The sequence below is a fragment of the Carcharodon carcharias genome, chromosome 16, assembly GCF_017639515.1.
Source record: "Carcharodon carcharias isolate sCarCar2 chromosome 16, sCarCar2.pri, whole genome shotgun sequence".
In the NCBI taxonomy this organism is placed as follows: Eukaryota; Metazoa; Chordata; class Chondrichthyes; order Lamniformes; family Lamnidae; genus Carcharodon; species Carcharodon carcharias.
This window is the reverse complement of record NC_054482.1, coordinates 52,961,263-52,989,219: the sequence shown is the minus strand read 5'-3', so window position 1 is coordinate 52,989,219 and position 27,957 is coordinate 52,961,263. Positions and strand designations below refer to the sequence as shown.

Sequence of the window (27,957 nt, the reverse complement as noted above, 5' to 3'; positions counted from 1 at the left end):
AGATTATGGTACTTCAAAATAGGTACAAAAAGTGACCCGTTTTTCACTCTCTGCTGAAGATCGTGATTGATCTTGGAGTATTAGCATTTGATATCCTAGTCAACTGGCATTCTTCATTTATGAGTTTAGACTCCAACCATCCTATCCCCAAAGTCGAGTACCCACATCATAAAAAGCACAGCTTTGCTTCACGACCATTGTATCACAGCCAAATTTCATTTTGTACCAAACAGCTCTCTAGACTAAGATGCTTCCAGTGTGCTTTCTATTTTCTTTATGCATTTTTGTTAACCAAATAATAAGTGTCGTCATCTATTTGTTCACTACATTGCAGCTATTAGCCAGTGACTCATGCAAAAGTCAACTTGGCTGCCCGTATTTTTGGTTAAGCACTCACTTGTAGAGTTCCCTGTTCATCCGTCAAAGATTACATTTACATATTTCCTATGCAGCATCTGAGTTCTGAAAAATTAAACTTGGTAAAGTAGACCCTGTCAATGAGACTTGATTTCTCACCAGAAGATTCTGCTAGTGTGTAGCAATGACTTGGGGATGATCCTCCATTCAGTTTGATTGGAGTTATTTAGTAGCACATCTGAAATTAAGATTGTGTGGGATTACTGAGCTGTGCCTGCTGCTGGGTTTGGCACTGCCTATTGCTACTGTGAGTTTGCTATTGTTGTCCTCGTGTCTGAATCATGCCTTTTGATAGCTGATCTTGGTTTTGGGGTTGGGGGAAGGCACCTTCCTGGCTGTAAATAATATAAATAGTTCTACTTATTTCCCATACTTGCTTGAAATTGCTGGCTCACTCTTTGCCTTGTCAGAGATGGCAGGCACCCTCCTGCTTCTCACAGAATTGACCATTTTTTGTGTAAGACTGAACAGTGATAACATCATGGCTAAGCCTAATTCTGTATTCCAGCAAATTAAGTCTAAATCAAAATTTGCAAGATTGAGTAAATTTTAGACATTGCATTTTTTGTGGCCTGATTATTGAGGTCATTATGTATGTAGACTGTGTTCAGTCTATTGGAGATAAAGTGATAAATTTCTTTGTCAACAGTAATAGATTTATAAACTGAGCAAGAACAATAATAGATATTGTTAGGACAGTTTGTTGATCCAAAGTTAGTGACGGTAAAAAAAAAGCCCAGAGTTATTTATAGGGTCTGTTGGTCATGCAACAAGCTTATGACTTTGCTAATATTTCAGGCTTTGGAGGGCAGTAAAGAGTTGGAGTATTTCATTGGTGCTTGGAACAGGTCAGGGGATCTGAATGCTGAGCTCCGAAGAAACAGAAAACTCAGTAAGTACCAGGGCCTAAGTTTACAAATTTTCCAACGTTTACAATCCTATGCTAATTGTAGCGAGAACTGCACATTCTTCTGTCCTGTGCAAATCTCCCTACAAACACACAACTGCAGAGAGTCGAGCTAATTTATGTTGTGACTGAACTGAGGATGAACAAAATAAGAAAATCAGCGGTTAACCTTTTGAGTGCTTCCTCATCACCATTACATTGCACACTCTGATTCATACATATATTTATAGGATCACAAAAAACCTGTTTTCTTGATTATTTTTTTAAATCAATTATTAATTATACACTTCCTAGGGTATTATGATGCTCAGGGATTGGAGCACAAATGCACAATACCTTCGGGTGGGGTCATGGGTTTCACCCTTCCTGTACCTAACTTTGCTTTTATTTCTGTAACATTAGTGGTAAGGCTGCTGAGCAGACTGCAGAGTTCTTATAGCAAGATAAAGGGAGGGTAAATGATCTTTCTGCCACTCTCATAAAATGACCTAGTGACTGGTTTGGAGTAACTTTTGCCAGGTCTGGGAACATGATACTAACATATTTAATAAATTAGAAGAAAAATGCAGGTACTGATAGAGTGGATTAAAAGTAAAGTTTCCCTAAAAGTCTTAGTAAGTACACTGCCCAGTATGTTACAGAGCCCTGAGACTGAGAGAGCTGTTTCTTGGTAGAGGAATGGTGATTATGATGTTACAGTTGATTTCAGAACATCTGAGGCAGGCAGGGGAAAAAAAATCAGGCAGATTTCCTACTTCTGACCATTCTCTGATACACGGTTTTAGAAAGACTTTAACCGTAAATGGTGGAAACAACGTGCTTGGGTCAGTAATGATGGACATTCATGACTTGACCTGACTGCTTCCCCCATGTTTGAATTACCTGACTACACATTGTCCACTTGCGTGATTTAACTGGTGCCTGTCAAATTGTATCCCCTTATGATTTGGTACCTTCAAGAAATTAGAGGAAAAATATTGTTATTTATTTCCAATGCAAATTATAATTTTATGTCGCTGTTTTTGTTGTAGTGGAACAAAGTGAAAGAGGAGGCAAACAGACTGCTAAGGTTCAGGAGAACTAAATATGTAACTCTTCTAACACGTGCTTTTTCATTGTGTCAATCAAGGCTGCTTAGGTGCTCTTTGAAATGCTATTTTGATAGTCATCTTTTTGTTAAACTTGTAGAATAATATACATTTCAATTGTACTGTCTGCAACCAGATGTTCCTGAAAGAAAATCTTTCATTTTTTAATTTCATTTAAAGCTGAAGTGTTAACTTAAGATTTATTCAGTGGTTTGATATGAACTTGATATTTGTAATAAAAAAAACTATTTTGGCAACTTTGAGATTGCACTTAGTACACCCTGAGCACTTATCATTCAAATTGATATACTAAAGATAGCCACCCCCATATTGGATACAGTTCCAATACACTGGGAACACTGATAATTTGGCTAAGGCTAATGTGCAGTCTCTACAACGAGGCTGTTTTACATGGCGAGGGAGGGAAGGGTGCATCACAACTGATGTTCTGTCAGGACCACTTGGCTCCTGACCTCATTACGGCCTTGATCCATGCATGGGACAAAAGAGCTGAATTCCAGAGGTGAGGTGAGAGTGATTGCCCTTGATATCAAGGCAGCATTGGAACAAGTATAAAATCAAGGAACTCTTAAAAAAAAAAATTGAAGTCAATGGGAATCAGGGGAAAAACTGTCCAATAGTTGGAGTCTTACCTAGCACAAAGGAAGATGGTTGTGGTTGTTGGATGCTAGTCATCTCAGCTACAGGACAAAGGCGCAGGTTCCTCAGGATAGTGTCCTAGACTCAAACGTCTTCAGCTGCTTCATTATAACATCAGAAGTGGAGTTGTTCGCTGACAATTACCCAGTGTTCAGCACCATTCTCAACTTCTTAGAAACTGATGCAGTCTATGACCATTTTTGCATGATCTAGATAACATTCAGATTTCAACTAATAAGCGGCAGGCAATATTTCCCGGCACTTCTGTGATGGAAATGGCCATCTTCAACAAGAAAGAATCTAACCATCTCCCCTTGATGTTCAACAACAGTACCATTGCTGAATTCTCCCACCATCAACATCCTGGGGGTTATCATTGACCAGAAAATTAACTGGACCAGCCGTATAAATACTGTGGCTAAAAGAGCAGGACAGAAGCTGGGAATTCTGCAGCAAGTAACTCACCTCCTGACTCCCCAAAGCCTGTCCACCATCTACAAGGCACAGTTCAGGATTGTGTTGGAACTATCCACTTGCCTTGATGAGTGCAGTTCCAACAACACTCAAGTAGTCAACAATATTCATGAGAAATCAGACTGCTTGAACAGCACCCCAACCAAATTAAACATTCACTCCGTCTGCCAATGACACACAGTGGCAGCAGTGCGTACCACCTACAAGATGTACTGCAGCAACTTGTCAAAGCTCCTTCAACAGCACCTTCGAAACCCATGACCTCTATCACCTAGAAGGACACATGCATGGGAACACCACAACCTGCAAGTTCCCCTCCAAGTCACACAACATCCTGATTTGGAACTATATCGCCATCCTTCACTATTGCTGGGTCAAAGTCCTGGAACTCCCTCCCTAACAGCTATACCTCATGGACTGCAGCAGTTCAAGTATGTAGCTCACCACCACCTTAAGGGAAATTACAGATGCGTAATAAATGATGACCTTGCCAGCAATGACCACATTCCATAAACAAATAAAAAGTAATTCTTGCCCTAGTTAACACACGTGCATCTTTCAGCAGGAGTCATTAGATAGTCATCTGGAATGGGACTCCTTTATCTCATTCTCTGTAAGCGCAGTGTGAATGCACCAATTAGAGTAGACCATTGCTATCCTGACTGTGATCAACTGGAACTCAAAATATTTAATTATATCTACTGCTAAAATCTTTTAATATGAATGATATTTATTTCTGATCCACAACCAGTTATTTATTGGTTTGGACAACACTGCCAAAATAGAGGTTTCTGTTTTTTGATTTAGTAAAGTTCAATATCCCAGATATTGAAGCAGTCCGTACCCTTTTGCAGTAGAATCTTGACAATATTCTGACTTGGGCTGATAAGTGGCAAGTAACATTCGCATCATAAAAGCGCTGGGTAATGACCATCTCCAACAAGAGAGAATCTAACCATCTCCCCTTGACATTCAATGCCATTACCATCGCTGAATCCTCCACTATCAACATCCTAGGGGGTTGACCAGAAACTGAACTGGACCAGCCATAGAAATACTGTGGCTAAAAGAGCAGGTCAGAGGCTGGAAATACTGCAGCGAGTAACTCGCCTTCTAACATCCCAAAGCCTGTCCACCATCTACAAGGCACAAGTCAGAAGTGTGATGAAAAGTTCTCCATAACAACATCAGTCAAGAAGCTTGACACCATCCAGGACAAAGCAGCCTGCTTGATTAGCATCCCATCCACCACCTTCAACATTCACTCCCTCCACCACCACCACCAACACGCTGGTAGCAGTGTGTACCATCTACAAGATGCACTGCAGCAACTCAGCAAGGCTCCTTCGACAGCACCTTCCAAACCTGTGACCTCTACCACCTAGAAGGACAAGTGCAGTAAATGCATGGGAATACCACCACTTGCAAGTTCTTTTCCAAACCACACACAATCCTGACTTGGAATTATATTGCTATTCCTTCACCACTGGGTCAAAATCCAGGAACTCCCTTTCTAACCCAATATGGACTGCAGCAGTTCAAGAAGGCAGCTCACCACCTTCTCAAGAGCAATTAAGGGTGGGTAACAAATGTTGGCCTAGCCAGTGGCGCCCACATCCCATCATGAGTTTTTTGGTAAAGGGTTTCTTTTGATTGGCAGAGGCAGCATAACTAAATTTTAATTGAAGTAACATTTGTCAGATAAAAATGTAATTCCAGATATTGTCAGTTGTTAAGATAGGCTGGCTGTCATAACTGAAATGCTGGCAGAAGTCATTTTTCCATTGCTTACTAAGGTATTAACATGGTTAATATTTTGGTTTGACTGCTTCAAAGAAATTGCAAGGACTTTAAAGGAAAAACAAATTTCTCAATTCAGGAACTTCCTAGTTCTCTTAAGTCTTTTCTTGAACTTTGCCATTATACCATAGATGAGATATAACACACCATTAGCAGCCCTTACATTCTACCAGTGACTGTCAGTCTTTTCAAAAATTTGCTTAAAGCAATTGAAAAAATATAGATTATTTTTAAACAACAGTATCTTTCTTCTCTGAATTATTTTAAATTATAAACAAATCTGTACAGCAGTGTAGCCTGTACAAAGAGGTATATCAGTCTGCTATTTTCTGTTGTCTGAATTGACAGGAGACATAGTGGCATGCTCTGTGTTCTCCAGCAAGCAATTTACCATGATTAATGTTAGAATTGGACTGTGCTAACTCAGATTTCAGTTTATAGGCTTATAAAAACTGTTGTCAAGCTGTTGTACACTAGAAATAGGTGTTGTGCGGTGGTGGAGACACTGAATTTTAGATATTTTATCTGGTACCTTTCAGACCCCAGCCTCCTATCTGTTCCTGAGTTTTACATTCTACAGTTTTAACCATATCAGCGCTGACCTGTTGGCAACAGATTTTGATTGGAAAAGTTTCATTTAAGTTTAAGTCCAAATTTTACCCATGCTCATAATAGTATATTTTTGTTTTAACCCACCAAAAATAAAGGACATGCCCTATCAATAAAAGATTGATATTTAGTGTTTTATCAAGTTGCTGAAATGCCAGAGTGCAATGAATAACATTGTATGCGTAAGTCACTGCATTTTCAAACACAACGTTTTTATATGTTGCAAGATTCCACAAACAGCAATTTTATAAATGATGAGTCAATTTGTTTTTGATATTAGATGAGCATTTACATTTTCAAATTATATCTTGTGTATTTTCAGCTATTTCTATTTTTGTTTTAAATAAACATCTATATTTCAAATTTTCAGCATTTGTGCAATGTTTGCCTCATGGCTATTCATCTAGTTCCTTTTCTAAAGAGTTCATTGCCATGGTATAATTAATTTTCACATTGAACCAGTTACCATGGGCAGAATTTTACATTCGGCATGGGGGCGCCTGACACACTGGAACGTAATATGACGCGAGATGACATTGGGCATGCATCTTGATGTCATCGCTCTGTCTCACGATATTTCATTCGGCGGGTGCGTGCCAGAGTCAGCTGTGCACCCACCGATATTTGAAAGGCCTATTAAGACCATTAACAAACTAATTAACTTAAAATTTACGCTGTCCATCCAACCTAACGCTTTGCAGGCAGGCGAAAAGGCCAAGCGGCCTTTACTTTTTTTAGGAAACCTCATCCATGAGCGGGATGAGGTTTCCTGAAGCTATTACAAATTAAATAAAACCTTTCTTTGAAAGATAAAAGCATGTCCCATCTCATGTGACAGTCACATGAGGGGACATGTTTCATTAAGTTTTTAATGTATTTATTTATTTTTTTACAAAACGCTTCAATCTCCCCGGGGCAGCTGTGTCTCAGGGAGATTGAAGCGCTCTTTTTTGCGCATGCGCAGAAGAGCGCTGGACCCGATTCTCCCTCCTCCTCCCTCCACCCACACAGGTAGCGCTCAGTGCTACCGCTCGCCTTCCATGCTAGGCCCGCCCACATGAAATTACGGTGCAGAGCCAATCACGGGCGGCGGTCGGCTCCGTCCCCACCAACCAATGTAAAATCCTGGCCCATAAGTATAAGGGCATTAATTGACCCCGACCAAATTGTCTGCAATAAGCAATCAGGATTTAAAGTTTTATCTGCATGGGCAAAGTATTGGCAGTGAATTTGATGCAATATTTCATGCACCTCATTTTGCCAACTAGTTTTTTTTGTTTTATTTTTACAGTACTATCCACACCTTTTGGTATTTAGCATCTATAAACTAACCTTAATTCATTTTCCATCATAAACATTTTTATCAATTCAATTTCTAAAATGTTTAGATAGGCATAAAGTCTGCAGAATGAATGAAAGGGAGTATTAATCATTTAAGGTAATAGTGAGACACTTTACTATTATTTTAACTGAAATGCACATGGCATACTTAAATACCCGTTGAGTACAGAAAAGAAAGATACATGTAACTCTATCCACAAATCAGGATAGAACTGTTGGCCACAGCAGTTGCCTAATGGATTAAGGTTAGTTTATAGATGCTGAATACCAAAAAGTGCAGGCAATACTGCAAAAATAAAACAATAAAATCCATATTTGGCAAAATGAACTACGTGAAATATTGCATCAAATTCAATGCTGACACTTTGTCCATACAGTTAAAGCTCTAAATCCTGATGTGTGCGACTAGATATTGGTGCAGAACAAAGCAGGCCACTTGATTGGGACCCCATCCACCACTGTAAACATTCACTTCCTCCACCACTAGCACAACTGGCCACAGGATTTACTGCACCCACCCACCTACATTCTTCAACATCACAACAACTTGTATTTATGTAGCACCTTTAATGTTGTAAGCACTTATAGGAATGTTATCAAACAAATCTTGACACTGAGTCACATAAGGAGTCATTAGAGCAGATGACCAAAAGCTTGGTCAAAGGGATACGTTTTAAGGAGAGTATTAAAGGGGAAGAGAGAGAAAGATGGAGAGGCAGAAAAGGTTAGGGTGAGAATTCCAGGCAACTGAAGGTACGGCTGTCAATAGTGGAGTGATTAAAATCAGGGATTCCTAATAGTCCAGAATTGGAGGAGTGCGGAGATATTGCAGGTTATGGGGCTGGAGGAGAAAAGAATGAGGTCATAGAGAAATTTGAAAACGGATGAGAATTTTAAAATATTAGGTCAGCAAACACAGGGCTGATGGATGAACTGTATTCACAGTCTAACTAACAGTGGCTTTTCACCTCATCAAAGATCAAGTGCCCTCTGGTATGGTTTTAAATACCATCTAAATGGAAAGCTCTTTAACCGCAGTCACCTCTCAGAACAAAGGGGACCACCACTGATATGCATGATCTCCAGTTTGCAAATGACTGCAGTGTCCTTGCCCACTCTGCACAAGATTTGCAAACCACTCTCGATCCCTTCAGTTTTGCATGCAAGAAACCCAGCCTGTCCTTGAATGTTGCCAGACAAAACTCGTATATCAACCCACACCTGGTCAGCCAAATCTTCCACCTCAACTATATGTTGAAGAAATGATTCTGAAATATGTTGGACACTCCCCACACCTTGGAGGCTACCTCACTCAAAAAACCATTGACGATGAGATCCAACACTGGATCTGTTGCACCAGTTCAGCGTTCTACAAACTGCAGCAGCAAGTGTTTGACAACAAAGACCGCCACAAGGTAACAAAAGTCCTAGTGGACAGAGCAGTTGTCATCACCATCTCCTGTACTGCAGTGAGTAAGAATGCTGGAGAAATTCCACCAGCGTTCCCTCCGCCACATCCTCCGGATTCAATGGGAGGACCGTTGAACAAACACTAGTGCCCTTCAGAAGCTCCACAAGCATTCAGGCAAAACTCCTGTTGCAAAATAAAATTCAATAGATTGGAAGGCTGTGTCGGGATAGCTAAAAACCATCTCTCCCACCAGATCCTGGTTTCTCAACTTTCACATGGCCAACATTCCAGGTGAGAGAAAGCAAACATTTCAAATACACTCTGAAGCTTTCTTGAAAGGCGGCAGCATCTCTCCCTTAATGACTGGGAGGAGCTTACTATCAAATTTTCAGAATGGCAACAACTTGTCCATCTAGCTGCTTCGCACTTTGAGTCACTATGTCTTAATGATGAGGCAGAACAGCGGTAGAGAAGGAAAGAAAAAGGAAGCAAATCCTGCATTCTTGATCCTACCTCATGGGACATCCTACCCCATGTGCCCAAAGACCTGTGGGTCAAGAATCAGTCTCATGAAGATCCATGGCAGAAACTTGCAACCCTGAGTAGACGTTATCCTCAAATTGAGAGACACCAACTGCCAATACATGAATGGGCTTTACATGAGTTAGGACACAGAAAGCAGAGTTTTGGATGACCTCAACTTTATGAAGGGTGGAAAGTGGAGTCTGACCAAGTTTGTGTTGAATAAAGAGGTAATAAAGACATGAAAGAGGGTTTCATCAGCAAATGAGCTGAGATAGGGGCAGAGTCAGGCAATGTTAAGGAGGTGGAAATAGGCAATTTTAATGATGCCACAGATAGGTAGACAGGAGCTCATCTCAGGGTCAGGTACGACACCAAAGTTGAGAACTTTCTGTTTCAGGCTCAGGCATGTGGCAGGGAAAGGAATGGAGTCAATGGCTAGGGAACAAGTATTGTGGTGGAAACCAAAGTTCCTATTCTGGAAAAGATGGACACAGATTTTGGAGATGGCAGCATTTTCAAGGACTTTGGAAAGGGAAGGGAAGTTGGAGATGAAGCAGTAGTTTTCAACAACAGAGAGTTTAAGGGTTGGTACTTTGAGGATGGAGTGATGATGGCTAATTTAAAGGGACAGAAACAGTACCTCAGGGGAGAGAATCAGTAATTATATCAGCTAACATGGGAACCAGGAAGGGAATAAAAATAGAATGCTGGACACACTCAGCAGGTCAGGCAGCATCAGTGGAGAGAGAAACAGAGTTAATGTTTCAGGTTGTTGATCTTTCATCCTTCTACTAAAAGATCATCAACCTGGAATGTTAATTTTGTTTCCCTCTCTATAGAAGGTGCCTGACCTGATGAGTATTTCTAACACTTTATGTTTTTATTTCAGATTTACAGCATTTGCAGTATTTTGCTTTTGTAGTTGTATGGTCAGTAGTTTAGTTGGAAAAGCATCTCCCAAACCCATGACTTCAACCGCCTAGAAGATAAGGGTAACAGATGCATGGGAATTAAGTTCCCCTCTAAGGCACACACCATCCTGACTTAGAAATATATCACTATGCCTTCATTATTGCTGGATCAAAATCCTGGAACTCCCTACCGAACAGCAATATGGGAGTACTTTCAGCACATGGACTGCAGGGGCTCAAAGGCGGTTCACTGTCACATTCTCAAAAGAAATTGCAGATGGCAAATAAATGCTGGCCTTGCCACCAATATCCAAATCTTGTGGATGAATAAACTTTAAAATAAATAATTAGTCAACCTTTACGTTGGGCTTCAAGAAGTCCAAACATGATTATAAATGTGTGAATGTTTCTTCTAGTTAAGGTAGCAAATTGGTACTGAGTAACCAAAGGGGCAAGGAATAAGTGTATCATGTGTGTGTAACAGTCAAAGGGTGCAGAAAATTAATTTATCCTCCAATTGTGTGTTGTTAATCTTAGCTAGACAGGGACTTCAATTGGTTTTGAGCTAGAAATGGAAAAATCAGACAGGTTAACATTTGGCATGATAATCATTACCATGAAATTCAACAGATGCAAGGGAGGCTATTTGTCCATCCGGGGGGGTAATCAAACGGCAGCCTGTGGACCATGTATGGTTCTTGACCCGGCAACCAACCTCTGAAACATAGGCAAGTCATAGACAATTTGACTTCTACTTATTACTCCTGTTTTGATTTTTATGTGCCTGGAAATTTGAAAAAGCCTGTTCTTAGAGTTATTCCACTTGAGATGTATGAGGAACAGTGGGCAGATAGAAACATAGAATGATACAGCACAGGACAAGTCCATTTGGTCCATCATGCCAATGCTGGCTCTTTGGTAGAGTTAGCCAAACAGTGCCACTTCCTTGCTCTTTCCCCATGGCCCTGAAAATCAAGAGTGAGGTAACCCAGATTGGGTTCATGTATATTTGTGAAGGAAATAGTGAGTGGTGCGAGGAATGAGAACATGCTTTTTTTGCAAACTTCCTATTATTTTTTTCTCAAACCATACCTCAGAGTATTGGCTTCTTGAATTCATATGGCATCAGGTCAGAAAAGAATTGCACTGATGAACTTTAAAGATTTGACACAATGTAACAAACAGAATTATGTAAGATCCTAACATTTCATTTACCATTTCAGAGTGACTTTCGGCTGTTTAACTTTTTGACTCAAAGTGCTTGTTTGGGCAAGTTCCATGTGAAGAAAACAGAATTTAGTCAAGCATTTTGTACTAAGCGCCTCCTTCTATCCAGGAGAGATAATGCCTATTGATGCCTGTGTATCAATAGAATGGGCTCAGAGATGATCATTAGGAATCCATATCAACAACTATCGCAGAGAACTCAATTTCTTCTGCACTTTGCAGCATTTTGCAGAATGTACACAGACCTGTTTCAACATATTTAGTCTTCAAAATTGATGTGCATTATACACTGTATAGTGACTGAACAGTAAAATGCATGGGCTTTGAAAGACTTAATTGCTTAAAAAATATTTATTTTACTGTAGATACAAATGAAAGGAGCTCTCATTAGTATGTAAATTCCTTCCTATATAGCAATGCCAAAACTGCAGTTCATCATTACTTGGGATTTCTTAAGAATCTTGGAAAATAATAACACTTGTAACTACAGGAGAAAATTGATACTTTTTCAGTCCTGTATGGAGCAATAACAGGAAAGCTACCTCAACACAATTACCAAATTTAATCTGAGGAACAAGTTGACAATATTAGAAGAGGGCATTGTGCTGCTCTGGCTTTTAATGGATGAATGTAAAAGGTTTATACTTCATGCCTGTGCAGCTCCACTTGGAGAACTCTGATCTAGCTCATCCTCCCATAGAAACCTATGATCCCCTAATATTCAGTGAAAATATGTGGCTGTGCATATTCAGGTAAGAACAGGATCAGGTATATATCCAGGCTTGTACATGAAGAATAGCTGTTTGGATAATGTGTGATTGTGGCTCGTTATGTTATCAATGCCTGGTTTTTCTCCACAAACAAATAAAATATTAGAAATTGAGAAATGGGCAGTTGGCCCAGTCATCACCTTTGGCTTCTTGTAGGCCTCAGTTTAGTTTCAGTGACATACTAAGAAAGCTAAACTACGCAATTCATTTAATGCACAGGAGGCTCCCTTATATGTGTTCCTCAATGTCCCTATGTACTCTTTCCCCTAACATATGCATCAGCTCACTTACTTGATTAGATGCTGGAGGCATTGAGTCAATAGTAAACCCATCCACCCCCAAACAAGAAAGTAAAATTTTGGGAATTGGCAATCAATCAAAATGTCAGACTATTAAGCTAAGCTTCTGCCTGATTGCATCTCACTGTTTTAGCACATTACATCTTTGTAGTCTGGCATATCAGGTTCTACCTACCTTTGTTAGTTTCATTCTATTTAGTGCAAATGTTATAGTAAAAGTTAACTAACATTAGGGAATAGACATAAGGGTTGGGGGAAGGGGGTGCTCCTGTACCTTAATTTGCATGGCTCTGCAATTTATCTTTCTTAGTAACTATCACTGAAACTATGAACATGTATCTGGCACTGCCAAGCTGCTGGTTACACTCAGCAAACATCAGTAATAGCAATGTGTCTTGTAGAGCCTCTGGTCCTAGGGTACTTCACTAGTCAGTGGAGCAACATAGAGATTAGAATTAGCCTTCAGGTCAGGGAAAGAACAAGAAACAATGGGCTGCATTTTACTGCGTGCTCCGGGCCACAAAAAAAATGGCATGCCCACCCCTGCCTGCCTGCCTGCCCACGCCAACTGTCTAATGGATGGGCAGCATATTATCCCCGTCAATAGGCTTGTTAACAAGCCTAATTGAACTTTGATTACTAATTTAAATATTTCAGTAGCCACCTGCCTTGGTATAATATGGCGATCAGCTCGGGGGTGGGCAGGAAGATGGTGGGCTAGCCACCCAACGTATTTTACATGTTTCTTACCACTTCCCCCATATGCTGAAAACATGCCTCAGGGAGGCCGGGTTGAGGGGGGTGGTGACATAGGCAACGTTTCCACTCCTGATTGCTATCCACTGACCTCTGCTGGTAAGTACACATGTGAAAGTTAGATGAAGAAAACGTTTGGCATATAATTCCCTCACACTTGTAAAGTCTGTCAATGTTTAGGCATGGAAACTGGTCATTTGATAAAGTGCCAGCAGGCATCAGACACCAGGGCAATATGCCAGAAAAAGTCAGAAACAAGGGGAGAATAATTGGAGGGAAATCAAATACCATCACAGTGCCCACTAAAAGTTCATGCCAGACACAGTAATGCCTGACCCACTGAGATAAAAGGCATCATTGGAACATAAATGTACACAGAACTAATTAGGGAATGCATATATCCTGCACGTTAAGTGAATTGTATAGATATTTCCAAAACCACAGGCCAAGTTTTAGCTGGGATGAATTCTGGGTGACGCCAAAATTCTCAATATTTCATGCTTTGTAAATACTCTTTTGTTAATTAGATACCATCAAAAAACATTTTTGTTTGCACAGAATGTTCATGTGTAATGGACAATGATCTTATTTTTCACCCCATATAACAAGAGAAATGATGTACTGATGCTGGAATAATAGTCCATTGACCAAGGGAGGCTGTTTATGCCGCTGTTTAAGTAAAGGTTATTTTTCTAAAGTACATGGATTTCAACATGAACCATGTGATGACAATGTGACTTCTCATCTGTAAGACAGCACAAACCAGTCATAGTTCCATTCCTATCAACCAATACAATTTATACTTAAAAGGACGACCATATCTGAAGAGCTGATAAATGAAATGCAGTCTTTCTCAGTCAGTGATTATCTTGTTTGCACAGTGAAGGGATTATGCAGTTGAATCACAAGAGCATATCTGGGCAAAAAAAATAGTAGCGTTTGTTCAGCATTTTCATAATTTCAAAACAACTGTAATGTGAACAGGCATTAAAAACATATGTTTTACAAATCCATTACTTGTCAAGAGTGTCAGCATTACTGCAACAAAAAAAGACACCAGTTTCCCATCAAAAAGGTTATACCAAGACAAATATGAATTCAAAGACGTTCTTCAATTTTATATATTTTGAGTGTTTTATCCTCTACTTTTTTTTTGCCTCACCTTCCCAACTTTCCTCCCTCTCTGTCCCAAAGATGCCGAATCTTATTGGAATACACTTTCATGGGCACTGGCTGTTGATCAGTACTTTGTCAAGTGAACTTTCACATAGCTGAATCTAGAAAGTGAATGTTGGCAAGTTGTAGAATCATGGAGGGCACCACAACAAAGTTTGATCCTATCTCCAAGCGTACACACTTCCCAACAGGGATCTTTGACTGGAATTAAGAATGTCTGGTTGTTCTTTCTGTCCCCAGACAAAGATTACTGGGACCAATTGTATTTTCCCTATCACAATACTACCTGAGAATAACTAACTCAATGTAGGTCCTCGTCTATATAGTTTAGTGCAGGGATCAGCAACTTTAATAATTAGAGCCATTTTTTAAAAAAAGTTAGTTCAAATTGCAATGTTAAGAACAGCAATGCTGTTACTCAAATGCCAATAGTAATGGAGACCAAGAAAGAGAAACATTTATGGATTTCTTTGAAACACCTTTTTACTGACCTTAGTATTCCGCAGTACTAGAGATAAATGTCACAAACTTCTGTTTCCTAGAACAAATTAAAACAATTTTGTAGCAATATAGCCTCAAAACAAGGGCCACAGTTAGTTTCTTTATTGATGTATTCATCTACGTCTGCAAGCAACATGTGTGAATGACTAGCAGACAGGACATAAGCCGTTAACTTGATTGGACATGATGGCATTTGCTGGGCAAAACACTTCAACTGTAATATGTTATGGCTTTTGATCCAAGCAAGTTTTCAATAGAATTTCATATTTCTGTGTTTAAACATTTCACAAGTTCTGTTACCTGTTAAAATATCCATTGCCATGGAGATTTAGAACCATAGGGAAGTTACAGAAAGAAACCATTCAGCTCATTGAATGCACCGGCCAAAAAAGAGAACAAGAAAGAAACTAGCTGCTCATTGCACTACCCTCATTAATCATCCTTGTTACTTTCTCAAAAAATTAAATCAAGTTAGTATGACAGGATCTTCCTGTAACAAAACCATGCTGACTGTCCCTGATCAATCCGTGCCTTTCTAAGTGACAGTTTCTCCTGTCTCTCAGAATTTGCCAACCCAGAAGTCGGCCTATAATTTTCTGACCTATCATTCGCACCCTTTTTAAGTAATGGTACAATGTTTGCCAACCTCAATCATCTGGTACCTTGCCTGTATTTACTGAGGATCAGAAAATGATCCTCAGTGTATATACTTTTTCCTCTTTGGTTTCCTTTAACAGCCTGGAATACAATCCATCCAGCCCTGGTGATTTATCCTCCTTCAAGGATGTCAGTCCCTCCAGTACTTCCTCTCTCATTATACTTACTGTATCTAAAATTTCATACTCCTCCTCATTAATTGGAATGTCTGCATCATCCCTCTCCTTTGTGAAGTGAGAGACAAATAACTCATTGAGAACTCTGCCCACATCTTCTGCATCAATGCATAAGTTACCATGTACATCTCTGGTAGGCCCTAGCCTTTGCTTAGCTATCCTCTTGCTCTTAATGTACTGGCAAATGGGTTTTCTTTGATTTTACCTGTCAATATTTTTTTGTATCTTCTCTTTTCTTTCTAATTTCCTTTTTAACTTCAATCCTGTACTTTTTATATTCCTCTAGGCTTTCTACAGTATTAAGCTGTTTGTGACTGTCATAAGTTTCCTTTTTCTGCTTTATCTTAACCTGTATGCCTCTGGGGCTCAGATTTGGCTGTACCGCCCTCTTTCTTTGTGGGGACATGTTTATATTGTGCCCATAGAATCTCGTTTTGGAATGACTCCCACTGATTTGACACAGTTTTCCCTTTTAGTAGTTGTATCCAGTCCACTTTCACAGATCACCTCTCAGCTTTGTAAAATGTGTCTTCCCCAAATTTAGAACTCTTACTGCTGTTCTATCTTTGCCCTTTTCCATAATGATGTTAAATCTAACTATACTATGATTACTATTTCCAAAATGGTCTCCCAAAGCTACTTCGTCAACTTGTCCAGCTCCATTTCCTAAGATCATTTTATTCTTTCATGGGATGTGGGCATCGCTGGCTAGGCCAGAATTCATTGTCCATCCCTAATTGCCCTTGAGAAGATGGTGGTCAGCTGCCTTTTTGAACTGATGAAGTCCATGTGATGTTAGGGAGGGTGTTCCAGGGTTTTGACCCAGTGAGAGTGAAGGAACAGCAAATTATTTCTTAATCAGGATGGCGAGTGACTTGGAGGGGAACTTCTAGGTGGTGGTGTTCCCATCTACCTGCTGCCCTTGTCCTTCTAGATGGTAGTGGTCATGGGTTTGGAAGGTGCTGTCGAAGGAGCCTTGATAAATTCCTGCAGTACATCTTGTAGATTGTACACAATGCTGCCACTGTGTGGTTGGTGGTGGAGAGAGTGAATGTTTATGAATTCGGTGCCAATCAAGCAGGCTGCTTTGTCCTGGATGGTGTCAAGCTTCCTGAGTGTTGCTGGAGCTGCGCTCATCCAGGCAAGCGGGGAGCATTCCATCACACTCCTGACTTGTACCTTGTGGATGGTGGACAGGTTTCAGGAGTCAGGAAGTGAGTTATTTGGCACAGGATTCCCAGCTTCTGACCCGCTCTTCAGCTCCTGGTCAATGCTAACCCCCAGGATGTTGATAGTGGGGGATTCAGCAGGGGTAATGGCATTGAATGTCAAGGCGCAATGGCTAGATTCTCTCTTGTTGGAGATGGTCATTGCCTGGCGCAAATGTTACTTGCCACTTGTCAGCCCAAGCCTGGGTAATATCCAGGTCTTGCTGCATTTGGACATGGGCTGCTTTCGTATCTGAGGAGTCGTGAATGGTGCTGAACATTGTGCAATCAGCAAATATCTCCACTTCTGACCTTACGATGGAGGGAAGGTCATTGACAAAGCAGCTGAAGATGGTTGGGCCTAGGACACTAAAATCTAGATTTGTGCCCTCTCTCGTTGGGGTTGTGCTGGCTAAAAAAGTTCTCTTGAATGCAGTTCAAGAATTTTTTGCCCTCTGTGCCTTTCACATTGTTCGTATCCCAAATGATAGTAGGATAATTGAAATCTCCAACTATTACTGCCCTACTGTTTATGCACTCAGAGATTTTCATACATATTTGCTCTTCTAACTCCCTCCACCATTTGGAGGTCTAAAGTACACTCCTAGCAGCATGGCTGCCCCTTTTTTATTTCTGAGCTCAACCCATTTGATGCTTCATTTAGTATATCATCCCTCCTCACAGCTGTAATTGATTCTTTAACCAATTTTGCTACACCCCCTCTCTATCCTGCCTGAAAACTCTATATTCAGGGATGTTGAACTGTCATTTTGCCCCTCTTTAAGCCAAGTTTCTGTTATATCAATTATATCACGCTACCACTTGTCTATCTGTGCCCTCAGCTCATTGACTTTGTTTGCTAAACTCTTTGAATTTACATATGTACCATTTAACACTGCCAAATTTCTGTGCTGTACACATTTTAACCTGTGCTTCTTCTGTCTTTCAGAGTCACTCACTAATTTTCCATCTCCTGTTCCCTGCTCTGAATTTGCCCTCAGGTTCTCATCCCCCTCCCAAAGTTTAGATTTCTAGATATCTAGATATTAATTTCTAGATATCTGATATTCTTTTTAAATTAGAAACACACTTAGATAAGTTTTTTCTAAAATTTATCGTGAGGAAAAATTAGTTTTATCTGTAGTTAATAGCATTAACAGCTATTATATTGGATCATATGTCTCTGGAACTCAGAGAGAGTGAGATGCCTCTGGAAGGAGTCTCATGCTTATATATACACAGTTGTAAATAGTAAATAAATGTTTGGAAGTTCCTCGATGCCTTGTTTCCAATAGTCCTGTCAAACACACTCTGGGTTGCTTCTGATATTATTTCATAGTGGCAGCATAGTGGTAAGCTAACTAATGCACATGGCAGGAAAGAAAAAGCCATTGAGAATAGAATGGAAGGTAACAAGTGCAGCAAGGATTGAAAAGAAAAGTGCAATGGAGTCCTAAGACAGTCAATTAAAGTAATAGATGACCATGGAAAAAGCCCTTCCTCTACCTAACTCCTTTGACCATCTGGAAAGCCCAGACCAAGCAGCACACTGGAAAAACCTGGCAATTGCAGGTATTGAACAACTTCAGAGGTAGCTCAGAAGCCTGATAAAGAACAGGATAGCATGCTCCTCTATTTCACTGTCATCTGCACTGTTGCCATGCTTGTAAGACAGGGTGTTAATGACGACACAACAATCTATGAGAAGGTTGTTGAGGCCTTTAACCTGTATTTCAGTCTTTGGAGGAACATTGTTATAGGCTGAGCAAGGTTTTAACAGGCACTCTCAGGAATCCATAGCAAGTATTAACGTTTTTCATTAATGACCTATATCATTTAGCTGATAGTTGCAAGTATGGGGCTCTAAAAGAGGAATTCACCCAAGACTGTTTAGTGGTGGGATCCTTGATGCAGACTTATCTGATTTTCTGCAGTCTAGAGAACAGAGAACATTATCCAAGTCAATTCAATTATTGAGCTTCTGGAACAGAGTCGAGTTTTAATTCTGGGTGATGGAGAACATTTGTGGAGTCAGATGACTGACTCAATTCAGTTTGTGAGCAACAGAGGTACCAATGCATCAACTAAAAAGCAGACCCAGATTGGAGAGGGCATTCGCCGCCATTCTACAGTGCTCCCGTTGTGCTGCCGAAAAATCCCATTGGTGTGAAGAGTGTCCCACCATACATGCAAGTCTCATGCCTGCCAGACTCAGGGCCATTTTCATGCGGTATGCTGCAATCACAAGTCTCCTACTCAAAAATTTAAAGGGAGACCAATCAGATCAATCAGTATTCAGGAAATAGAACTGCAAAGGAACTCAAAGTGCCTTTCTTGGGTGAAGTTGCAAAATCCAAGGTGACCTTTTGGAGTGTGGATATCATAGTTAATGGCCACAGAACTAATTTTAAATTGGGCACGGGGACAGGAGTGTCCATTCTTTCTGATATGGTACAGTAGCTGAAGCCTGAGTTTCTCCAACCATCTACGACTCGACTGCATTGTCCAGGGGCACTCTACTCAAGGTGCAAGGGCAGAAGACTGTCACACTTCAATGTTTTGGAAGAGAACTTGCCAACACTCTCTATGTTATTCATAATCAAGATTGTTCTTTATTGAGCATAGAAGCGAGCATAGTTTTGCAGCATCTTTATTCACCAGTAGCAGTACCCAAGTCAGCCCAGAATGACTCAAACTAGTTTCCATACAGAAAGCTCTCCACCTGCAACCATAGGAAGACATTCTAGACCTTGAGTTATTCTTTGAGGAGAGGATGGATTAGGACAGAGAACAGACAACCACTGACCATGGTGACCAATCGGGGGAAGAAATTCTGGGTCTCAATTACCTTTTGAAGAGAGAGTGGATGAGAATGGTAACCAAATTACCACTAATGAGTGTGATCAGAACATTACTGATAAATGTGACCAGGATGCCAATCCACCTGACTATTCTGATAAAAACACCGATGACATAGAGCAACCTGATGCGGGCACTGACTTTTGCAAGGAGAAACCGGGGCCAGGACTTTCCCCTTGTCTGGCGGGCCCTATGGGTGGACCCGGGAGCGGAAGCTCAATGGTCTGCCACTCGTGATTTCACGCTGGCTAGCCATTTGACAGCCAGCCAGCATGAAATGCGCACAGATGACCTGAGCACTGCCTGGGAGGGGGCAGGAGGAACGCGAGTGCTGAAGTGTGCACATGCTTGGGGGTGCGCTCACTGAAAGCTCCGTGAAGGCACAGAGCTGCCTCAGGGAGCTGAAGATTTTTAACATGAGAAATAAAGATTTTAAAAATAAGGAAAATATATCCACACATGTGACTCTGCCATGTGAACAGGGACGTGTGAAATATGAGTTTTTAAAATTTTTATTTTTTTTTAGTCACTGTTGGAAATCCGCCCATGGATGAGGTTTCGTAAAAAACGCAAAGGCCACCTGGCCTATTCACCCACCCACTAACTGTGAGGTTAGACAGGCAGCAAAAAATTCAATTTAATTAATCGATTAAGCGCTTAATAGCCGTCTTAATTGTCAGCAGGTGCACTGCAGACTCTCGCGTGTGCCCACCGATCAAAATATCGCACAAGTGCATGATGGTGTCAGGACGCACACCCGATGTCATTGCGCATTATTTCACGCTCATGCATACTGGGCACACGCCCATATGCCGAGCTGAAAATCCTGCCCGAGGAATAGAAGCTCCAACAATGGCCAGTGAGAGACATGCAGAACACAAAGCTGACTCCCAAAATCCTGAAGTCAAGGCTAAGAGGAAGTAACTGAAACTGCTGGTATACTAGCTACTGATAACACATATATTTCAGATGTACAAGGAAGTGTAACTTCTCTGAATCTAATGGAGGCAGCAGAACAACAACCTGCCCCAATACAATAGTCTCAGAACCTGAGGTGACATTCAGCCCTATTCCAGCTGTTGCCTTGACTGCTGAAAGTCTCAAAATGCCAATACCTAGTGAACAGGAAGCTCACACTGATATAAAGCGGTGTGTGCACAGGCTGACCAACCACTAGCAGAAAGACAAAACGCTGCAGTATCAATGAAATTACTATCAACTCCACTTGAGAACAATCTGCATTCTTCTGTTTGTCCATTAGACTCATTCTTGAATGAAACATTGGGATCGTACAGCACTTCATTCAGCATATATGAGTCATTGAATGTACCTAAGCAGTGGATAATTTTGCCAGCCAACGAAATTACTGGATCAGAAGGTTGCAGACCCACTACAGCTGTACAAATCTTAACAGAAACTGACCAAGGTGTTATCCCTTCAAGAAAGGGCAGCCAGCAGCATGACCTCTAAATGGGGTACAAAGAAGAAGAAGAAACAGAGAATGCCTATTCATGACCTTCACACTGTACACCAGAAACAGGAACCTCTGTCTACTGACTCAAGTGTGTTCCAGCGAGAATATGGAGAATATACATCCTACACCTCCTGTAAGAGAGACAAGAACACAGTTGTAGATTGATGCCACTGGCACAAGGATGGTGGTGGTGGTGGTGGTGGGGGTGGTGGTGGTGGAGTAGGATGCGTATATAGTAACTGTATAAAATGCTGGTTAGGCCACAACCACAGTAATGCATGCAGTTCTGAAATCTGCATGATACGAAGGATGTGATTGCACTAGAGAGAGTGCAGAGGAGATTTATCAGGATGTTGTCCGGGTTGGAGAGTTTTAGTTATGAGGAGGGATTGGATAGGCTGGAGTTATTTTCCCTGGAGCAGCGGAGATTGAGGGGGGACATGATTGAGGTGTATAAAATTATGAGGGGCTTGGATAGGAGAGACAGAAAGGAACATTTCCCCTTGGTGGAGGAATCAATAACCAGGGGGCATAGATTTAAGGTAAGGGGCAGGAGGTTTAGAGGGGATATGAGGAAGAAATTTTTCACCCAGAGGGTGGTGGGAATCTGGAATTCACTGCCTGAAGGGATGGTAGAGGCAGAAACCCTCATAACATTTTAATAAGTATTTGGGTGTGCACTTGCGATGCCATGGCATACAATGCTATGGGCCTAGTGCTGGAAAATGGGATTAGAATAGTTAGGTACTTGTTTGACCGGTGCAGACTCGATGGGCCGAAGAGCCTTTTTCTGCGCTGTAGACCTCTACGACTCTATAAAGGATTAATAGCTATTAGGCTAATAGGTAATATACATCATCAATGATGTCAGATCATGTGTCTCTAGAACTTAGAGAGAGATGCCTCCGGAAGGACCCACATACTTATCAGTCCCTGTACTTAGTTGTAAATAGTTAATAGATATCTGGATACGTTATTTCCAATAATCTCTGTCAAACCTGCAGGCCTGTTTCTGATATTATTCGATCAAGGATGGGAGCTGCATATGAGTATTATCACTCAGCCAATGGTAAATGCTGAGTTGTTCAAATTCCAGAGGGAAATCTGAAACAATGACCAATTTTTGCAATTTGTATGGTTCAAGATGCGGACTTTGAACTCAGTAGTAAAAGATCACTGAGTCCCAAGAGGGTTTTATAAAACTAAATTAAACATTCATTAATTAAAAGATTGTAAGCACATACATATGTCTACAAATTACTACAATAATAACTTCTAAAAAAATCCCCTCATCAGTCTGACTCTTAGTTATGCCTCTGTTAAAACACATCGATTTAAACAGACCCCTAGTAAAACACACCACAGAAAGTTGAATTCAGAATGAGTTTCTTTCAGTTCTGGGTCCTTGCAGACAGCGGTTTACAGGCTGGAGGCTTTAGATCTTGGAATCCCTCTTCTTTTGCCAACAGCCCTTTCTTCTTTTATATATATTTTCCTCTGAGTGCAAATTCTCATCGTATCACTAGATTTTTTTTTTACCTCTTCTAACAGTAAAACCCCTTTCAAAGCACCAATTTTATTAGTAAGCTTTGGAAAGCAATAAACCCATTGTTTGGCTTCTTCTGGCTAGTTATGATATTTCACTCATTCTTTTGTATGGTTTATTTAAAAATACAAATTGCCCCCTTTCACTTCACCTTGTAACTTCCCTATATTTACTTAATTACCGTTTCAAACCTACTTCTCTTCTATACATCAAAGCCTCTAGAGCAGCTGGCTTTAATCCAATTCAGACACACATACATAGATGCAGGCACCACTAAACTTTATTTTAAAATAATTTCCAACAACATTATCATTTCTTGACAACCCCCTCCTTATCGAAAAATTAACCGTCATAATTCTAAAAGATGGCTTAATTTTTATTAACCCATCTTACACTAACTCCTATACTTAACTATATACTTACTCTATTACATTACCAATATACACACAAATCCTTGGTATCAACAGAAATCATTCAAGTTCAGTGTCCAGGGTTTAAATATCCAAATTTCCCTTTAAGCTTCAAACTCTTGATAATACATCCGCAATCAGATTCTCACATCCAGCGACATGTATTATCTGTAAATTCACAATGGTTGTAGTAATAAACTCCACCTGAACAGCCTTCCACTTCTGACTTGAAATTTGTCCAGGAACTTTAAAGGGTTGTGGTCTGCATAAACAATTGTTTCTGCTGAATTGTTTGCCACATAGATTTCAAAACGCTGCATTGCTAACACCAAACTCAATGTCTCCTTTTCAATCGTTGAATATCTTCTCTGTTCTGCATTCAACTTCTGTGAAAAATACCCTATTAGTTTTTCAATTCCAGTTTTATTTTCTTGTAACAGTATGGCCCCAAAGCCTATAATCGCTTGCACCAACGGCTAACTGAAATTGCTTAACGCAGTTGGGTACTGCCAAAACTAGTGTTGTAGTTAATACCGTTTTCAAACTATCAAATTGCCTTCTGACACTCCAGTGTCCATTGAAACTTCTTGTTATTTTTTAATAGTTCAGTCAATGGAGCAACCACACTGCTAAAATTTGGTACAAATTTCCAGTAAAACCCACTCATGCCCAGAATTATCAAAACTTATCATTTTGTTGTCAGAATGGGGAAATCCACAATAGCCTTCACTTTCACATCTCTTGGAACCACTTTACCTTGTCCAATGGTATGGCCTAGATACGTAGCTTGCACTTTTGCAAATTCACTTTTAGCCAAGTTCATTACCAAATTAGCTTCTTGTAATCAATAACTCTTCCAGATGTTGTAAATGCTCACCCCACGTCTGACTGAAAACTATTAAGTGATCAATATAAACAACACAATTGCTCAGACCTGCAATTACTTTGTTCATCAGTCTTTGAAATGTCACAGGTGCATCCTTCATACCAAATGGCATGACTTTAAACTGATAGAGTCCATTTGGTGTCACAAAAGCCGATATCCCCTTTGCTCTCTCCGATAACGATACTTGCCAATATCCTTTAAGCAAGTCAATCTTTGTGATAAATTTTGATTGTCCCATTTTCTCAATACAATCCTCCAACCATGGTATAGGATATGAATCCACATTTGTCATCACATTCACCTTTCGATAGTCCACACACAGTCTTTGTGTTCCAACTGGTTTCGGCACCAGTAAAATAGGCAAACTCCAGTTACTGCAACTAGACTCAATTATACTATTTTGAAGAATTAAGTCAATTTCCTTCTTACTTGTGATAACTTTGCTGGATTTAATCTATAAGGGTGTGCCTTATCGAAGATGAAACTTCTACGCACACATCATGTATAGCTAAACCTGTCCTCCACAGCTTACTTCCACAAATAGCTTTTTATGTGACTGCAATAGTTTTTCCAAATTATTTTGACACGTCTGGAAAGTAACTCAATATTACATTTAAGTTTTCAAGTACCCCCTCATTATACAATTTGATTAGAGGAAAATCAATTTCATAATCCTGCATTTCTACCTCTTTCTCGTTATCAACCACTTCTAACACCACCTTTTGGTCCTCTTCCCTGTCAAAGTACTTTTTAAACATATATACATGATGCACCCTCTGCTGCTTTCTTCTATCTGGAGTGTTTATTAAATAATTTATTTCACTTAATTTCTTCTCAATCCTGTAAGGCCGATTAAACCTGACCTTTAAGGAGTCACACAGGACTAGTACCTTCTTTCCAGCAGTAAAATTCCGAGCTGTAGCTTTTCTGTCTGCTTTCACTTTCATCACTTGCTGTGATACTTTAAATGTTCCCTAGCCAACTCACATGCTCTGTCCAATGTTTCTCTGAAGTTTGATGCATAGTCCAAGAGAGTAGTTTATGAATTTTGACCCACCAATTTCTCATAAATCAATTTCATGACCATAAATTAGTTCAAAAGGGCTAAAACCAGCTGATGCATTAGGAGTGTCTCGTAATAGCAAATAACAAGAATGGAATTCACCCATCCCAATTCTGTGGATAATCCTGACATTATGCTCTCATCATCGTTTTTAAATTTTGATGCCATCTTTCCAAAGTTCCTTGTGACTCTGGATGATAAGCTGTTGACTTAAACTGCTTTATCTCCAAACTGTTCATTACTTCCTTAAACAGCTGTGACATAAAATTTGAATCCTGATCTGATTGTATTTCCTTAGGTAAACCATATATTGTAAAAATTTTAATTAACTTCTCCACAATCTTCTTGGTTGTAATGTTTCTTAAAGGTATTGCTTCAGGAAGCCTGGTAGACACGTCGATTATTGTCAGTAAGTACTGATTTCCACTTTTAGTTTTAAGGCGAGGTCCTACACAATCAATTATGACCCTAGTAAGAGGTTCTTCAAATGCTGGAATTGGGATTAAAGGTGCCAGTTTAATCACAGCTTGTGGTTTCCCTATCACCTGACATGTGTGACATGTTCTACAGGATTTGACTACATCCCTAATGCAATCCAGGCCTATAAGAATGTTTCTATACTTTTGCCTGTGTCTCCCTAATTCCTAAATGTTCCCCTCCCCCACCCCCGCCATTGGAATTTCATGATCTATCCTCAGATTCTCATTTCTATAACCTAATGGGATCACAGTCTGATGTACTTATCTTCAGTTCTCATTTTCTGAGAAATGATCTGGCCTCAATTTTCTCATTAAAATATCACCCTTAAGGTAATAACATTCTGGAATACATTTTGCTTCTGTTTTGGAGTAAGCTGTCTGGTATGACTGTTTTAATTGCAATTTTTTCCTGTAACTCCACTAACCTCCTTGACTTAAACACTTCAACTGCCTTTTCCTCTGCTGTGTTTTTCTGAACAATGTTATCAAACACAATGCCAGCTAATTGGATTTCAATCCCTTCTTCCTGCCTTTAAACTGCCTGTCCTTCTTGTTTCAACCTATGAGCCTGTGACCTCATTATCACATAATCGGGAAACAATCCAGGATGTTCCTTTTGCAACCCTTATGTTGAAAAAGGATCTACAGGCTGCTCAACTACCATAGGCATCACCCACATTTGTGATCCAGCTATATCATTACCCAGAATAAATTCAACCCCTGCAATGGGCAAGTTTTCCAGCACCCCAAGTCATTTCACCAGTTTTCTACTTACTCTTTAAATTTATCTTCCACAATGGAATATATTTAGCATCTCCATGAACCCCACTTATTATTACCTGTTCCTATAATACCCCCTCTGAACAACAAATATCACTATCCCACAACATTAAGGATTGACTATCCCCTGTGTCTCTCAAAATTTTAACATCATTACCTACTCCACCCTGTACACATGGAAAGACTTTCCCTTCACACACAAAATCTTTAAACATTTCTACAACCTGCTCCTCAAAACTCCCTTGGGTGAATTGTGAACACATTTCCACTTCATTATCTATCACAGATTCTCCCTGTTTTACTTGTACACAAACCACTGTTTTTTCCCTGTGCCTGTACCTCAGAACCCAAAGTACTTTTACCTCCAGAACCTTTATGCACCCCAATAATTCCAACAGATGTTCCCTGCAATTTCCAGCACACTGACTTTGTGTGTCCTACTTCATTACAATGAAAACACCTCAACTTTTGAGTGTCACTTCTACCCTCAGCACCTTCCTTTTTATTCTGAGAAAAACCTTCCTGGGAATTTCCAGCTATTCTTTCCCTTCCCTGACTACCCACCTTCCTTTCACCTTCCCACTTTCTATCCTTTTCTGATTTGAAAGGGTGGCGAAAAAAAGGTTTAGCTTTATGAACTAACTCATAATTGTCAGCTATCTCTGTTGCTTGTCTTAACATTTGAACCCTTTGTTCCTCCATATGAGTTCTCACTACTGAAGGAACTGAATCTTTAAGTTCTTCCAGAAGAAGTACTTCTCTAAGTTGGGCTGGATTTTACCATCGGCGAGCGGGGGCGGGGCCCGCTCGCCAACATGTAAAATGACGCGCGGTGACGTCAGGCAGAACTCCCGATGTCACTGCACCCCATTTAAATTTTCAGGGGCGTAGCAAAATCAGCTGTGGGCCTGCCGTCCTGTCAATGGCCAATTGAGGCCATTGACAGAGCAATTAAAGTAATTAGTGGACCTGACTGTCCAACCTTAAGGTTGCCGGGCAGGCCAGGAGCCCCGGCGGGCAATAGAAAAAACATGAAACCTCATCCATAGGCAGGATGAGGTTTCATGTAGGGTTTTAAAAATGTTGATAAAGTTTTTTAGGAAATTATGAACATGTCCCAATTCATCTGACATTGTCACATGAGGGGACATGTAAGGAAATTTTTTTCTTTTTTTAATATTTTTGGAAGTACAGGTGATCTGCCTGAGGCAGCACTTAGCCTCAGGGAGATGACTGCACTCTTTCATGCGCATGCGCGAAAAAGCACACTCTCACTTTTAGGGAAACCGCCCCCCCCCCCCCCCCGCCTGCACAGGAAGCGCATAGCGCTTCCCTGAGGACGTCACGCTGGGCGGGCCTTAATTGGCCAGCCCTCGTAAAATGGTGCTGTGCATCGATCGGGTGCACCGATTGGAAGCGCAACCGCATACGCTCGCCCATCAACTTCCTCCGGAAGACGGGGGGAAAATTCAGCCCGTTGTCTATTTTTAATACCCGTATCCACCAGTCAAAATTACATTGTTTTACTTTTTCAAACTCAATATAAG

The 27,957-nt window shown here is 40.4% G+C and overlaps 2 protein-coding genes across 4 annotated transcripts in view; one reads left to right on the top strand and one right to left on the bottom strand.

Annotated features, from left to right (window-relative positions):
* efcab7 (EF-hand calcium binding domain 7) overlaps positions 1-14,896 on the bottom strand; it is a 132,581-nt gene extending 117,685 nt beyond the window's left edge. Inside the window, exon 1 of the mRNA XM_041208888.1 lies at positions 14,863-14,896. The gene's annotated coding sequence lies outside the window, so the exon portion shown is untranslated. The remainder of the gene's footprint in view (positions 1-14,862) is intronic.
* LOC121289426 (centromere protein R-like) overlaps positions 1-27,957 on the top strand; it is a 95,946-nt gene that overhangs the window by 23,863 nt on the left and 44,126 nt on the right. For 2 of the 3 annotated variants that reach the window (XR_005945556.1, XM_041208892.1), the window contains exon 6: positions 1,216-1,309. Coding sequence is in view for 2 of the 3 variants with exons in the window: in XM_041208892.1 (XP_041064826.1) it covers positions 1,216-1,309 (94 nt within the window). In the remaining variant the exon portion in view is untranslated. Of the gene's footprint in view, positions 1-1,215; positions 1,310-2,355; positions 2,670-27,957 lie in introns of those variants that run through there. The other variant, XM_041208893.1, reaches the window with a different exon arrangement.